A 16,355-nucleotide genomic window follows, 5' to 3' on the forward strand; every position below is an offset into this window, starting at 1 on the left:
TATCAAAATAACATAGGCTACATTGAGTAAATTTTCTGAAGATTCTAACAGTTTAAAATAAGACAATAACTTATTTTGTTCGTATATTAATACCTGCTTTTCTATAATTTTTTTAATTTAGATTTTTTTTAGATTTTTGTTTGGTTATAATATGCTTATCTGCCTCTGAGAATGTATCTTTATTATTTAGTGCATTTTTTTTCCTCCTACGCTATGGCGCCCCCAGTGGGAAAAGCATGGTATTAAAGCCATCACACATCTGTGATAACTAGCGTTAGCTGCTAGTTATCCTCAAGTAAATGGATTCTCAGCCCTGTCCCTCATATCTAAACAAGATTACAAAACAAGGAATAAGGTAAGATTCTTTTACAAATGGGTGTGAAATACGGGAGACTCCCGGGAAAAACGGGAGTGTTCACAGGTATGACATATGTAAAATAACAGGCTACAATGAAATGCACTATTGTGAGCACCGCATTTGCTGGTTCCTTACATTTTTACAGTCTGTGATGATGAACTTTTTTCTTATCTTTTCTGTGGCAAGTCTCATTTGAAAATCCTTTCGTAGGGCTGAAATGAACTTGGTCAGTGGTGTCAAGTGTAATGGTAGCCTATACAATTTTAATTGACATTTGATAAACTTACAAAAGGTATAATGGCGTTACTGTATTTTTATTTATTCATTTATTCATTTATTTTACATTGGTACCATGGTAAAACCATGATGGTATCCTTTTGAAATACCTAAAGAATCATTTAGATCAATTGTTCTCAACCAGGGGACTGGTGACCACTAGGGGCCCCCAGTAAACTTCTAAAGGGGAAGTTTGTCTTCTGAAACTTTTTATTTTTTTTTATTTTTTTATAATTACACAAACATATAACAATACAATAATTTTAAATAATTCACCAAAAACACAAACTCAGGAATCTGAACATTTTATTTTTTGCTTTGTTAATAAAGTTTGAACTGTAATATGTTCCTTTCTTTAGATACATGTAGAAAACAATTTCTTTAAGAAACAGTCAAAAGGCACATTTTGTTTTTACAATATATACAATTGGATCTAAATTATAAATAGGCCTATAGAAAATGACAAAAGCATAACCAATAAGAACACAGGAATAAAACGGTTCAAGATACAGTCAGTAGCATGTTTTTTTTTTTCATAGCAATAAATTACGTAAATGTCATATTAATATAAAAGCGAAGCCAAGGAATCGAGATGTTTACAGTATTGAACATTCCCATGAAGTGCCATGAACAAACAAACTTGGCAGCACTGGATCACGCACACTAGACAGAAACTCATTTACGCTGTTTTAGTGCAAATCATACAGAGAAACAAAGGTTATATTTGACTTTGTCCCACTTTCATGGCCTTATCGTATAGTGCTTTTGTTGCTTAAGACGCATTATTAAAATGCATTACAGAAATTTAAGTCCCGTGTTCGTCTTTCTCATTGGCTGTTTTTGGGGAGGCACTGAGAAAACAGACTTACTGGATACACTGTGGATCACTTGTAAGGTTAAAACTATTAGATGGACTAAATATTATGGAACAATTAAGCAAATGCTTGAATTTCATTCAATATAATGGGAACTACAAGCTGAATGTGTAACAACTATTTGCATGAGAGAGAAACTGAATAATTTCACACAAAATTTTTCAAGTGCAAATGTGGCTGAAAGAATTTCCCTTAATGAAAAGAATCAAATAAGAAATCTGTGCAGAGAATAAGCAATAAAGGATAAATAAATAATAGTCATTGACAGGATTTAACATACAAGAACCTTATATTCACGCAGACGTTAGACATTTGGATACATTTTTTTTTTCCGATTTAAAGATATATATATATATATAAACATCTTTAACTAATTGTTCATAAATTTCATCCTGAGATAGGGAGTGGTTTTAACGTCGTAGAGCTATGAACTCTTGAAGTTAATATTTGGGATTCAGTGAAAATATTTAAGAATGTATCATTTGTATAAAGAATGAAGATAAACTGAAAAATATTCAACCATCCAGTGCAGCAGTAAAGAACAGAGCAAAACTTTCACAAAATTTTTGCTTTGAATTGTTTGTCATTTTGTTTGCTAGCCAGATTGTCTTCTGTCTGCACAATTGCAAATATCATAGTATCGTTAAAACATAAAATAGAAACAATAATATAAAACATATCCCTTTAAAATTAAATAAAAATATAATCAAGTAATTCTTATAGATGTTACAAAGATTTAAAACATAACTTTGTTTTTTTAATTCATTAACATATAAAATAAAGGGCTTAAATTCAACTAGATAAAAGTTTTATTGCCCTTTCTTAACTGTACCCTGGATGCATTTCACATCGCATCAAACGCTAAAGTATCTTAAGGTCACAATAAAAACATTGTACTACAGGGATGAAGTCTGACTAAAGCCCTTTTGGGATCCACCAATCAGTCAGCTAATAGATTGTTACCGTTTTGCATTACATTGCGAGACGGGGGACAGCAGGACAGACTGTTCTATTTTAGAACAACAGAGAGACAGCTGCACAGGATCTGTAGGTAGTTACGCTCTCCTACTAGCACACTGTTTTAAGGCCTGATAAATAAAGGCAATAAATACATTACAAACATCTGCACATGAACGGTACAGGAGTATGTGTTTACGTCTACATTCCACTGTGTGTTCCAAAGGCACATTTCGACAGTAGCCTGTTCTCTTGCTCCTCAGGAAAAGTGTTTTGTCTAACAGAAGTTCATCATGGAAATGTAAAGCTGATGATTGTCCAACGCAAAACAAAGCTTAAGCTCCTCGTTGAAGTGAACTTTGTGGTACGTCTTGCATATGTAGGTTTGTACTTTAGCTAGGCCCACACGGAATGTTTGGCCACAAACATTAGACTAGAGGAAAAAAGATACTTGTGGCATCATTCGGGGTTCTTCAGGTCGGCACCCTGGCAGAACCCTTTGAGGAACCTCTAGGCACACTCTTAAATGGAGAGTCAGGAATGCCCCATGAGGAACATACAAACAGTTCCTAACTCTGAAGACTCTCTGAAGTTTCTCCAGTGACCCCTTTATAAAAGACCATCTTTGAGGCATTTAAAATATATTTTGAAGATCTTCGAGGACTCAAAAGAACATCTGAGGCACATTCAAAGGTGCCTGGAGGTTCTCCAGAGGGTTCCTCCAGTGATGAATCAAAACAGTACCTAAAGTATCTTTTCATTCCTGCATACTCCATCTAAAGCAACATCTTAAAGTACTTAACCAAAGTAAGCTGAATGATATAACCTATACGAACCTTAAATAATTTTCAGACTTTAACTATTTTTGGTAAATCAATACTCTTTAAAGCCCCTGTGTATAAAATTCAGGATGTTGAAACTGGGATGACCACCTCGGTAACTCTCCTGAAGTTCTGGCATGCAGTTTCAAGGCAAAATGTGTAGGGATCATACTTGACTCGAGAACAGAGCAAACATCGAACTTCCCCCATCTTGTGAAGCAGAATCTCATGCTTGTGGGTCCAAGGCCAGTGGTGGAGCAGAGTGCCGACAGTGGTCAGACTACAGCCCTGAGGGTGTGCATTTACAAGAGACTCCGACTGGAAGCTTCTCACTCGGGTTGTTGGTACTGAATGACGGACTGGCGTGGCTCTGTTCCACTTTGCAGCATGCTGTTCAAAACTTCCCGTACGTTTATAATGGCTTCAGAGCTGCAGTGGCTGTTCGGTAACGGGAGCATGTTCTGGTCTGTAGGGGGGAGAGAGAAAGAGGAAGACGACGAGGAAGAAGTCGAGGACGGTGTGAGCGTTGGAGTGAATTGGGACAATGAAGAAGAGAAGGAACTTGACAAGACCATAGGTACTGACAAAGGTGCATCTAAAGAGGAAGAGGCAGGGACATTTTGGCTAGGAGTTGTCATAAATGAGTTCAAGGACAGTAACATGTCTAGCAGGTCGGTGTCCCGTGCTGGACTGCTTTGCTGTGTGGACTGGCTCTCCTGTTGTGGTTGTTGCTGCTGATGCTCTTGAATAAAGGCTTCAAGGTTAAAGTCATCCACCGAAGGTTCGGGAGGCCCGGTGAGGTTGTCTATACCCAGGCCAGTTTGAGTGCTAACTTGGGAGGAGGGAGAGGAACTGTTAACTGTCAGATCCAGGATTTCCTCCAAGGGGTTTTTTAGGGAAGGAAATGAGGAGAAGGAGATGTAAGGGGCGGGTAAGCTGGGCAGGCTGGGAGCTGGCAAAGACTGGGTGAATAAATTTGACAAGAACTCTTGTTGCTGATGCTGCACCATCAGCCTCTGACGCTCCTCAGCCTGACGCTGCTCTAGCGCTTGCTGCTCCTTCTCTCTGCGTCGCTGCTTCACCTCGGCATCCATCCTTAGCAACTCCTGACGCACCTTTAACACGCAAGTCTCTGGGATTTTTATACCTAGGCGATAGAGAGAACAATGATTACAACAATTGCAGTGGTGTCCTTGTAGGGTCAGAACCTACAACCTTTTGGTTATCAGCCCAGAACCTCACAATCTTATAGTTAGGAAATGCCCAAGAAGAGTCAACAGGTTAACTCACCAACTTGTTTGTTGCTGTCTTTGGTCTTAAGGCGGACAATTTGCAGAATGCTGGAGTTGGTGATATCAGCAACCACATCAGATACTCGTTTCCACACACGGAGTAGAGCACCGCACAACATGTGGTACTGACGCAACCGTGTTCCCATTAAGCACTCCTGACCCTCCTCTATTTTCTTGCATCTCCCGTTCCTGCGTGAAACATGCACACACGTTAAGATTCTCTGAGCTCAGTTTGGCTAGTACCAAGTCAGAAGCTGGGACAGTCTCTTTTCTCACCAGTTAGCATGGCTACATTTCTTGAAGGAGAAAGTGAACTGGTTTTCCCAGCTATCCTGTGCCTCCTCTGGTGTGACCTGAAGCAAGAGTAGAAAACTTCACTCAGACAGTGTCGTAAATGCCTGCTAGATGGCAGCAGAGAGGTTTTCACAGCAGTTCTACGTGTGTCACATTCAGGAAGGTCTCTTTTTCCTTTTTCATTTTATTTAAAGAATGTTACATATATGGTGAATAGGTTGAACACACCTTGTGGTATTTTTGTTGGAGTTTATCAAGGCTTTCCATTTGGGCCTGCTTGCCAATGTTTGGTTTGTAGATGATCATGTTGTGCTCCCGGCCCTGCACAGCTAGCAGCACGCATGGGTAGTTACCTCTTAACTGCAAAAGAGACAGGCACAAACATGTTCAACATCAGAGTCAACATCAGACAACTAAGGAAGAACTCTAAATACACATGAACCCTCCTTCACCCCAGAACAGGAAGGTTCTTCCAAGGAACCATCTTTCCTGTGTTACTAAAGGAAACTACATGCAAATTTGGAAAGAAGAGATTTTTTGCCTCTGTGCCCAAATACTCACTTTATGAGATAAGTAGAAGCCTTCATCTGGGTTGCTGAGAGTTTGGACCTTCTGGAGAGCCTCTAACCATGGCATACCTCGATCTACACTTATCTGTGCAACAAAACAAACAGTTCTGTCAGAGATAATGCTTGTCAAACTTGTCCATAATCGTTGGACAGGTGTCTGACAATGTTCTGGCTATGCTCGAATCCAAAATCTATGCAAAAGAGAAAGTTCTCACAGCGTGGTTTATTCTCAGTCAAGGAAGTATTTAACGGCTGGGAAAACAGTCCCTATTGCGTAAGCTGTCAGATAAACGTTGCTCTTGGTGGAAGAGATATTGTGTGTTACGCATAAAACTCCCGTGCCTTAGGCGTGTTTTCTGAGTTCTCAGCCGTTAAAGAGCTGCTTTGTATGAACCTTTACATTAAAGGTGCCATCGAATTGAAAATTGAATTTTCCTCGGCATAGTTGAATAACAAGAGTTCAGTACATGGAAATGACATACAGTGAGTCTCAAACTCCATTGTTTCCTCCTTCTTATATAAATCTCATTTGTTTAAAAGACCTCAGAAGAACAGGCGAATCTCAACATAACACCGACTGTTACGTAACAGTCGGGGTGTACACCCCCAATATTTGCATATGCCAGCCCATGTTCCCAACATTATGAAAGGCATTACACAAGTGCAGCCAGTATTAATGTCTGGATCTGTGCACAGCCGAATCATCAGACTAGGTAAGCAAGCAAGAACAATAGCGAAAAATGGCAGATGGAGCGATAATAACTGACATGATCCATGATAACATGATATTTTTAGTGATATTTGTAAATTGTCTCTCTATACGTTTAGTTAGCATGTTGCTAATGTACTGTTAAATGTGGTTAAAGTTATCATCGTTTCTTACTGTATTCACGGAGACAAGAGCCGCAAGCAATTAAAGGGCCAGTAGCCCTGAATCAGCGCATTTCTAATTATGCCCCAAAATAGGCAGTTAAAAAAATTATTAAAAAAAAATCTATGGGGTATTTTAAGCTGAAATTTCACAGACACATTCAGGGGACACCTTAGACTTATATTACATCTTGTAAAAAAATGTTCGATGGCACCTTTAAAGAGTCAGTTCAACTTGGTGTGTCTTCAACTTTCATGCACACTTCTTAATAAGACGGACCTTATACATGATAACTTGACCATCTTGAGGGTTTCCTGCAGTCAGAAACTTCTCCTGTGTCTCCTCGTAGATCTGATCATTGCCTGGAGCTAGATCTGAGAGAAAACAGATACTTGTTGTCACCTAAGCAGATCAAGAAAACTTAAAGTACCACACCACCAGAAGAAGTGCTGCCTACCCAGTATCCCCATATCGTATTTGCCCTCTTTCTTGTCCTTTTCAATCAAGTAGTCAAAATTGTCCGTGAAATACTGGAAGAGGGAGTTCTGTTTGTGCACCTCCAGGCCTAGAATCCGGTTGAGGAACTTGGTGATATTGCAGTCTGAAACAAAGAGGAGTCACATGGTCAGGGGAAATACGTGTATGTGTGCCTGTGAAGAAATGTGTGATATGACTCTTGTGGAAACTTCACCTTTTTCAGTGTTGATGCCCAGTCGTGATTGAGTGCACAGCATGCCTACGTCCTTCATACCGTGCTTCATGTCTAAGATTGGGAGGCATTGGTGGCTTTGGTGAGATAAATGTTCTAGCTGATCCACATCTTAACAGAGTAATGCACAAATAGAGCCCTTTTACCTCTGAAGAACATGAAGTCACCACCAGGATAGTCCTTTGGAGGGGGTACCTTGCTTTCGATCTGACCAAGGATGGCTTTGGTAATCTTATCTAGAGCTTTGGTGCCATACTGTGAAGAACAGCCAAAACAGACCACGGGTTAATCCATGACTTGTCTGAGTATTTTTAGCAGTGTCACTGTTCTTTTTGAAACATGTACTCACTTTATTTTCAAAGTTGTATTTGCTCAAGTCTCTAGACTCTGTAGCCCTCCTGTCACCATGAGTAAGAGCGCCCTGTGAAAAGCAAACACAAAGATTAGAAATGTCATTGCTAAAGGAGAGATTTGAATGTTTTAAGATTTTACACACAAAGTATGTGACCAGTATGGAGTGGAAGTAGAACAGAGTTTTGGAACTAGGGATGTGCCCAAAGTAAATACTTTGTTGGGAAAGGAAAAGATGCCTTCTACGAGGCCCCTAAAGGGACTTGGTGATGGGAAAAAAAATATGAGATGGCAGGAAAAAAACTATTTTAATTTCAATGCTTTTGCATTCTCTTGCAATTATATAGTTGTGTAATTATATTGTATATAATTTGCGGACTAAGGAGCCAATATCAATATCCAGGGTACTGAAACTGATTTTGAATGCATGCTCTCTTTTTACTTTCACTTTCGAATTTACGATCACACATACTCTGTGAATAGAGAGCGGTGGTACTGACCACTCATTTCACAAGATAAGATATTTGTCAGTGATGCTCAGGATCTGTTGCGTAGCAAATCATCTGACATCAGTCATCTCTCCTTACTATCTTCAATTGAAATCTGATGTACTGTAATGTAACTGACTACCTCAGCAAGCCTAACCATGTGCCTTTAGAGGCTCCGTAGAACCCGTTACTCTGTGCCTTTGCGAATTTCCGATTTAGGCTTCGGGCACATCCCTAGTTGGAACATGTCTCATTCCAATAGCGCTCCATTATAAGCATAACACATGAATGGCCCATAATTCATGTTAAACGCAGTGTTTATGAACCATTTGCAGTCAGAAAAAATACGAATTAGCATGTCAGGGACGCACCAGGCTCTCCAGCCTCTTTGCCACAATGGATGCAAATCGTCGCTCGCCTGCCAGTTCAGAGATAAGGAAGATATACTCTGGAGCCGTGACCTGGTTGGAACGATGAGTGCGACCTAAAGAACACAAAGTGTTGTCAGTTAGTGGTTGTGGTTTGGTTTCACTGTTTATGGGAAGAGTTTTGATGACAAGGTCAGAAGTTGGTAGACATGAGATAATGCTACTCACCAAACTGCTGGATGGCCCTGTCCGCACTCCAAGGCAGCTCCAGGGTCATGTGAACCCTTCGACGCTGATTCTTCACCCTTCTATCAGCCTGAAGTGAGATCCCTGAACTGGCTGCTTCTGATATGATGGCTACCAGCTGAAGGGATTAAGGCGAAATGTTTCACCGGATGCACAAAAGAAATCAGAATCTAAAGGTAGCATATTTCCTTGTTGAGACTTGGTCTCACCTTCTCTCCATTCATGAAGCGATCTTTCTCTTTGATGTTGATTTGGTCGATGGTGTGGCCCTGCTCAGCGCGGGACTCGTATTGGACAGTGCCGTCAGGACGACGCACCACTCGGCCTTTACGTCCTGTCATCTGGGCACATACACAAAGCATGTTTAGCGTTTTAACACATCCTTGTTTTTTGTTTTTAAGGGTATAACCATCCTTGGTCTACTAGAAACAAATAACATAAATAATAACCTCTGATACTTTTTCTGGACCTCCAAATTTATCAATGAGCTCATCCAGTGTGTTGAGAGGTAGTTCTTTTCCTAGCACAGCGATCTTGTTGAGAAGCCCTTGTTTCATCTCCTCTAAGCGTGCTAAGGAAGGACGAAAGCAAAAAATGATTGCCTATGCTTACATTAAAAGGTGCTGTAAGCGACTTAAAAAAAAAAAAAAGGATAAATGGAGATAATATGAGTTGCGCAATAAAATACACATTCAACATACCCATTTGATAGCTAGTTTGATCGACAAAGATGACATCATCACTGTTGTCTTGGACCGAGTCAGGTGAGGAATTGGAATCGCTGTCCATGGCGTCAGACTCGGTGCTGCTGTCATCGCTGATGTTGATAACTCCAGCTACATCAGTGCAATGTCGGGGTTGCTTTGGCTGTCGGCCACGTGGCTTACCTGCAGGAGAATGTTCAATCAAACCATGAGGCAGAAAGCAAAGACAGGGCAACGTATGGACAACTTTACTAGTGTGCAACACAACTCACGTTTCCTCTTGTTCCCCGCTCCTTTTTCTCTCCTCTGCTTCTCTGACGGAAAGTGTTTGAGGACTAGAGACTGAAACACACCCCTGAGGAACACACAAACACATTATCATGTTAAGGCAGAAAAGGTGCAGACAAAGTGTTTTTGTGTAATTGCTAATGGCGTAAGGAAGTGGTTCTTATCAAACAAAAATTACTCGTAGGTTTCAGAATGATACATGGACTGTGAGATGACCACAGTCACACAAATATTTAGAAACCTTTCTATCATTGTGAAACTGCAAGAGCACTTCTCTGGAAAGAAGTAGTCATAAGGTGGCTTTATATTTTAGAAAGATTTCAATGATGCCCAAAATTCACTTACTCGGCAGCAGACACAAATCTGTCCAAGCGTCCGTCGTTTTCGTCGAGGACTTCTCTGGTTCGAGCCTCACCTGTTGACTGCAGCCCTATCACAACACACTAGAGAGAAGAAACAAAGGAGTGTAAAATGCTTATTGCAGCAAATAATCTTTTATTAGGGTGAGTTCAGGCTCTCTAATGTGACTGACCTTCCCTGCTTCCAACTCCTTTTTGGCCAGTTCCACCAGGCAGCGCACCTTGGCGGCGATGCAGAGGTATTTAAAGAAACGCTGGTGGGATGACCAAAACTGACCCCAGAGGGACTTCCTGGAGCTCATGCAGAGCTCGTCAGCAGCTTGCATGAACACGGCCAAAGCTTCTGCCCACTGCAGAAGAGATTGTGTCAGATATGCGCACAAAGCAGAGTGACCCATTTTACAGACCAATTCAGATACTTGATTTGCTGTACTACATTTACACTCAAAAACGACAATTCGGTCATCGTTTACTCCCACTCATGTTGTTTCAAACCCATATATATATGGCCACTCTTTTTCATATAATGAAAGTGAATGGGGACTGGAGATGGCAAGCTCCAATTTTACAAAATGCACTTTTAAAGTATGGTAAAAGTGGTTCATATTACAATTGCACTGTATTCAATGCCTTCTGAAGCCATACAATAGTTTTGTGTGATGAACAGACTGAAATTTAGCCATTGTTAATTGAAAATCTTGCCCTCTGTGGTAGCTTGGTCATTTCAGGGTAAGATTATCAGTAAATGGATATATTTTCAGTATAATAATGGTATTGTATGGCTTCAGAAAGTTTTTGGAGCTTAACAGTCCTTGTCCTTATTCAGTTTCACTGTATGGAAAAGAGCAGCCAGGATCACTTTTTGGGTGAACCATTTCTATGGACATCAACTTTTTCAGTGAAGATTGTTCTGTTGTTGTTCAGTGTTTTCAATGTAATGAATTAAAGAAGTTGTTTTCAACCCATACCCATTCAACCCATGCCATATTAAAATTTTCATCATGTACACTACAATTCACAAGTTTGGGGTCAGTATGATTTTTTTTATAAATAAATGAATACTTTTATTCAGCAAGGATGCATTAAATTGATAAAAAGTGAGCGTCAAGACATTTATAATGTTACAAAAAACTTATCCTAAAAAAATGCATCACAGGTTTTCCCTGTAACTCACAAGATTAGCAGCTTTGTTGTACACAAGTTTGAAATCATCATCCAAGCTGATCTCTTCTATGCGGAAAGAGACTCCTGAGAAGCTGAGTTGGCGTGCAATGTACATTCCGCTGACCTTCATATCCATTGCAACGATCTCCATGGCCCCCACGCCCCTATACATGAAGAGTACATTCAGATTACATATACAAAAAAAGATTAGTTTTCATATTTGCCAGCAACAAGTTTGTGGTCCTATACAAACCTCTTCTCAATGGTGTGGAGGAAGTCGTCAAACGTTCTGAAGGGGGTTCCCTCTCCCCAGATTCCCAGACGGCTCATGTAGATCATGTTCTTTGGCTCTGAGGCACCTGAGAGACACAGAGTCCTTCAATTTTATGGCAAACCTTTGGCATTATATGGGGTACTGCCAGTGTTCTACAGTGCAAAGACTCACCTGTGGCACTGGCGTACACCACTCTGGCCAACGGTAACTTGTTCTGCAGATCCAGCACGGCCTTGCCCATCTTTGTGGACGTTGCATTTTTGGCTTTGTGACATTCATCAAATATAATCTACAGGTCGCTTGTGGTCAAGGGTAAAGCCAACATTATTGTTCACCTTCATTTTTTGCAGTCGACTGTCAAAAAAACAAAACTGGGGTTGGAAACAGACCCCCCAAAAAGTCCGCAGATAACTTGAAAGAAAATAATTTTTACAAAATGTATTTTAACAGTAAAAAATAAAAGGTTTTAAACAAAATAACATACATATGATATATAAATGATATATAAATAAACATAAAAATTATATATATATATATATATATATATATATATATATATATATATATATATATATATATATAATATATATATATTTTAAATGAATAAAATAATTAAATATAATACACCACTACTGCTGATTTGAAAAAATATTACTGTAAAAAGTTCCATTCAAAGAAAATAGTATTGAATTAAATTGAACGATGATATTGATAGAATAATATTCTAATTCTGGTTAGAGAAAAATATTTTGGAAATTATATAAAAATATAAAAAATATTGTAAAATATATTTATTATATGAATATATTAAATGATATCAATTCTATTCATATATATTTTCCATATTTTAATATTATACATATTATAAAATAACAAAGGACTTCATATAATAATTATTACAAATATTTTCCAGATAAAATTGTAATAAATATTTTAATAAGTAGAATATTTTAGAGTGAAAATATATAAGATTATTTAATCTTTAATAATGCTTTTATTTTGCAAGGGTTAAGGGCAACAAAAAGTTATGAAATCTACTTTAAGCACATAATTCTTTATAGGGTGAAGGATACAACTCCATCAAAACCCGGCTCACACCAGTCTAGGATCTGCTTCAGACGCGTACGGTGTTGGCCGCCTGCCTGACTCTCCCCAATCAGTGCTGAATAGGTCGCAAACAGGACCCCTTCTGAGGTAGCTGTGTCTCCATACTTTATCTGCACGGAAAACAGTTACAGTTAGATGTGTCGAGCAGAGCTATGGGGAAAGTCTGTGAGAATGAGCTACACTGGAAACATAATCTCCATTATCAGGGCTGCCATATTGAGCCACGCAGTAATAGTGACCTTATTCAAGGCATGCACTTGTATATTGGGTGCATTGATGTCTTGGAGATCTCTCTCTGCGTCATATTTCAGGTCATTGGAGACGCTGAACCTGGAGGAGAGATGAGATGGATGAGGCAACTGATCCAGAGTCTGTGTTTGATGTGGAAGAGTCAATGGCGCAGGTTTTTTAGAACTTGCTGATGCTGGAGATCGCTTACCATAGTGCTTTCTTCCTTCCCTTTAAAAAGTTTTCTAAAATGATGCCAGCCACTGTGCGGCCTTTGCCCACTCCGGCGCCGTCCCCGATGAGGAAGCCGGCCCGCTGGTTGTTCTGCAGAATCACTTCATGTTGCTGTTGAGTGTCATAAAGAAGACTATTAATGGCCTGCTTTTACCAAGTATGATGAGAAAGTCAAAAATATTTGCAGACAAAGAGTCTGAAGCTGAATTTACGATGGCTTTGTGATGGAACTTCAGAAGGGTTTGTGAGAAACAGAAAATCCAATGCTGAATTGAATGATACTGTATAATGTTTAAAACATAGAATAAAATATAATAATAAAAAAAAGAACATTTACCTGATTGTATCAAAAATAATTTAACAATAAAATAGAGAAATAGTGCAGGATATGAACAATTTAAAATTGTTTGTAAACAGCCAAAAAATAAATCAATCAAATTATATATTAGGTATTCTGGACTATATGTTCACATGGCAAGAGTTCAGTCCCGTTATTTCCTTTCTATATGTTGTTGTGCATGTGGCAAGAAAGGCAATGCTGTGGGAAAAGAAAGGCAAAGTTTGCTCAGGGGTACCTGGCAGGCATAGATGATGGCCTCCAGCTGCAAAGCAGATAGCAGGCCGCCATTTATGGTGGTCTCTGGGATGGACAGGGTGTAGGTGATATCTGGAGGAGGGACGCTGGATAAAGTGTTGGTTTCGACCACTCGGTCTGGGTGGGATATTCCTATCTTGGCTGAGGCAGCAAAACAGAGAGCAAAAACATTATGAATCTTCCAGTATGACATTAATTAAAAACAAAACAACAAAAAAACAATGCTCACATTTAGAGGGTCTGTAGTCTGCATAGGTGTCAACATGACCCAGCTCTTCTGCCTCCTCCACCTCAACTTCCTCTTCCTCTTCTGGCTGTGTTTGGGGTCTCTGTGTAAACACGTGATAAGATTAATATAGAGAAGAAAAAACAGAAAGAGTAACAAAGACACAATTCGGTGTTTGACTGACTTACCTTAGAGAGGTAAAATCTCACTTATTTAATTACATTTTTATGTTTTTATTTAAAGGTGCCCTAGAAGGTGCCCTGTTTTTACAAGATGTAATATAAGTCTAAGGTGTCCCCTGAATGTGTCTGTGAAGTTTCAGCTCAAAATACCCCATAGATTTTTTTTTTAATTAATTTTTTTAACTGCCTATTTTGGGGCATCATTAATTATGCGCCGATTCAGGCTGCGGCCCCTTTAAATCGTGCGCTCCCTGCCCCCCGAGCTCTCGACTATAATACAGTGCATTTACAAAGTTCACAAAGTTGTTTATGCATTATACAGACTGCAAGTGTTTAAAAATGAAAATAGCGACGGCTCTCTTGTCTCCGTGAATACAGTAAGAAACAATGGTAACTTTAACCACATTTAACAGTACATTAGCAACATGCTAACAAAACATTTAGAAAGATTCAGCTGTGCACAGATCCAGACATTAATACTGGCTGCCCTTGTCTAATGCCTTGAACTTGGGCTGGCATATGCAAATATTGGGGGCGTACATATTAATGATCCCGACTGTTACGTAACAGTTGCCGTTATGTTGAGATTTGCCTGTTCTTCGGAGGTCTTTTAAACAAATGAGATTTACACAAGGAGGAAACAATGGTGTTTGAGACTCACTGTATGTCATTTCCATGTACTGAACTCTTGTTATTCAACTATGCCAAGATAAATTCAATTTTTAATTCTAGGGCACCTTTAAAATATTTAAAAGTATTTAAATTTAAATGTATTTAAAAAAAATAAAACATTAATAATTACAATACTAATAATATATTTTTTATATTATTTAATTACAATTCTACTATATTATTCATTTAAATTATTATTTTTAAGAACAATTAACTGTTGATTGAGAATTACCTGATAACCTCCTATGGGTGGTGTATTAATGATAGCAGTGATGTCATCCAAAGAGTTTAAACCTTGAAACCTGTTAGAACTCACCTGATGAGGAACAAGAGAAACAGAATATAGAGAGGAAAAATGTTAAAGTCAACAGAAAGATCACATGCTTTACTATCAGAGTGGGAACAAAGGTTCAGTTTGTGGGTGTGTCTGGTGTGGTTTCTGGTACTATGCTAATAATAATTCAACACAAATGCCAAAAACCACTGATAAACCATCAGTTACGTTTAACATCAGCATTTGCGTGTGTATTTGCAGTCAGGAATTAACCTTACCTCTTGGACTGATGCTGATGTTTTGATGTCCCATATTGTGGGTACATTGGGTGCCATATCAGTCCTGATGATGTCAGAATTGGTGTATACGGATAAGGAGTCGGTCGTAGGGGAGAAGATTTGCAGATCATCTAGGTCCTGAGAGGAAAGAAAACAAGAACAATTTACCAATCACTGTTAAATTGCCCACCTGATCCAAAGTAATGCAAAAGATTTCATGGAAACTAAAAGTGCGCAAAAAAAGGTCCATTCTCAAAAATGCATAGAGATCTATGAAGCACCATTCATACAGAAGTTACTTTCTGTTGATCAGTGCAGTGAATTTGCATGACCAACTTGAACATGAACAAAATCTGTGGTGAATTTTTTTCGTCCTTATGCAAAAAAAATTCCTATAGGAATGACTGGATTTCGTCTACAAAATTTCACTGAGCAACGGTAAATGACAACACAAAGTGTTAGTTCACCCCAAAATCGTCGTTCTAAACCTGTAAGACCTTCATTCATCTTTGGAACACAAATGAAGATCTTTTTGATGAAATCTGAAAGTCGTTTGTCCGTCCATTGACTGCCTTTGCAACTGAATATTTGACGCTTCAAAAAGTTCATAAACAGATCATAAAACTAATCCATACGAATTGAACGGTTTAGTCCAGATTTTCTGAAGAGACTCGATCGCTTTTTATGATAAACAGATTTAATTTTGATCAGTGAATATAAACAGTTGCTCAACTGAACATGAATGACGCACAAGAACAAACCACTTCCGGAAGCTCAAACGTGCTGCGTAACCAATGAGGTTCATTCTCGTGTGTTACGCAGGACATTTGAGCAGACATCTCTGAGATCTCATCAAAAATATCTTCATTTGACTTGAGGGTGAGTAATTAATGACAGAATTTTCATTTTGAGGTGAATTATCCCTTTAAGAATGACCTTAAGAAACTTCTTAAAATATCTGTCTTTGAAACACATGCTAATACTAGGTCTGAATGTGGTGGAGATTACGGGACATTCGAAACAAATTATGCAGTTTAAAATGCATAAATTTATCTGGTTTCGCCATAAAGAAGCATATGCTTCAGATCAGGGTTAAAGATGGCTGAGAAATATTTGTACAATAAATCTACCTTAAACCACTGAACCCGCAATCTAATTAACGCAAAGTGTATTAAGCAGATGAAGTGCAGAGATGGTATGTCGCAGGCAACACTACAGCATTATGATCTGGATATGGTTTTAAAGGACAATGCACTCAGCTAATCTGAGGCTTTTGTAGTAAAATTGTGGTTGTA

The 16,355-nt window shown here is 38.8% G+C and overlaps 1 protein-coding gene across 4 annotated transcripts in view; it reads right to left on the reverse strand.

Moving 5' to 3' along the window:
• Positions 1–923: 923 nt before the first annotated feature.
• Positions 924–16,355, reverse strand: part of si:ch73-63e15.2 (protein strawberry notch homolog 2) — a 55,798-nt gene continuing 40,366 nt past the window's right edge. For 3 of the 4 annotated variants that reach the window (XM_048165090.1, XM_048165074.1, XM_048165091.1), the window contains 28 exons: positions 15,061–15,198; positions 14,741–14,824; positions 13,658–13,757; positions 13,409–13,569; positions 12,811–12,944; positions 12,611–12,701; positions 12,338–12,481; positions 11,436–11,553; positions 11,244–11,349; positions 11,001–11,154; positions 10,000–10,176; positions 9,813–9,910; positions 9,452–9,534; positions 9,177–9,362; positions 8,925–9,046; positions 8,685–8,816; positions 8,458–8,593; positions 8,233–8,345; positions 7,372–7,443; positions 7,169–7,277; positions 7,005–7,076; positions 6,771–6,914; positions 6,593–6,687; positions 5,435–5,527; positions 5,102–5,233; positions 4,856–4,932; positions 4,578–4,768; positions 924–4,434 (listed from right to left, as the gene is read on the reverse strand). In XM_048165090.1, the coding sequence (XP_048021047.1) occupies positions 3,617–4,434; positions 4,578–4,768; positions 4,856–4,932; positions 5,102–5,233; positions 5,435–5,527; positions 6,593–6,687; positions 6,771–6,914; positions 7,005–7,076; positions 7,169–7,277; positions 7,372–7,443; positions 8,233–8,345; positions 8,458–8,593; positions 8,685–8,816; positions 8,925–9,046; positions 9,177–9,362; positions 9,452–9,534; positions 9,813–9,910; positions 10,000–10,176; positions 11,001–11,154; positions 11,244–11,349; positions 11,436–11,553; positions 12,338–12,481; positions 12,611–12,701; positions 12,811–12,944; positions 13,409–13,569; positions 13,658–13,757; positions 14,741–14,824; positions 15,061–15,198 (4,080 nt within the window). In that variant the 3' untranslated portion in view covers positions 924–3,616. The remainder of the gene's footprint in view (positions 4,435–4,577; positions 4,769–4,855; positions 4,933–5,101; positions 5,234–5,434; positions 5,528–6,592; positions 6,688–6,770; positions 6,915–7,004; positions 7,077–7,168; positions 7,278–7,371; positions 7,444–8,232; positions 8,346–8,457; positions 8,594–8,684; positions 8,817–8,924; positions 9,047–9,176; positions 9,363–9,451; positions 9,535–9,812; positions 9,911–9,999; positions 10,177–11,000; positions 11,155–11,243; positions 11,350–11,435; positions 11,554–12,337; positions 12,482–12,610; positions 12,702–12,810; positions 12,945–13,408; positions 13,570–13,657; positions 13,758–14,740; positions 14,825–15,060; positions 15,199–16,355) is intronic. The other variant, XM_048165082.1, reaches the window with a different exon arrangement.

The sequence above is a fragment of the Megalobrama amblycephala genome, linkage group LG2 (assembly GCF_018812025.1).
Source record: "Megalobrama amblycephala isolate DHTTF-2021 linkage group LG2, ASM1881202v1, whole genome shotgun sequence".
Taxonomy (NCBI): Eukaryota; Metazoa; Chordata; class Actinopteri; order Cypriniformes; family Xenocyprididae; genus Megalobrama; species Megalobrama amblycephala.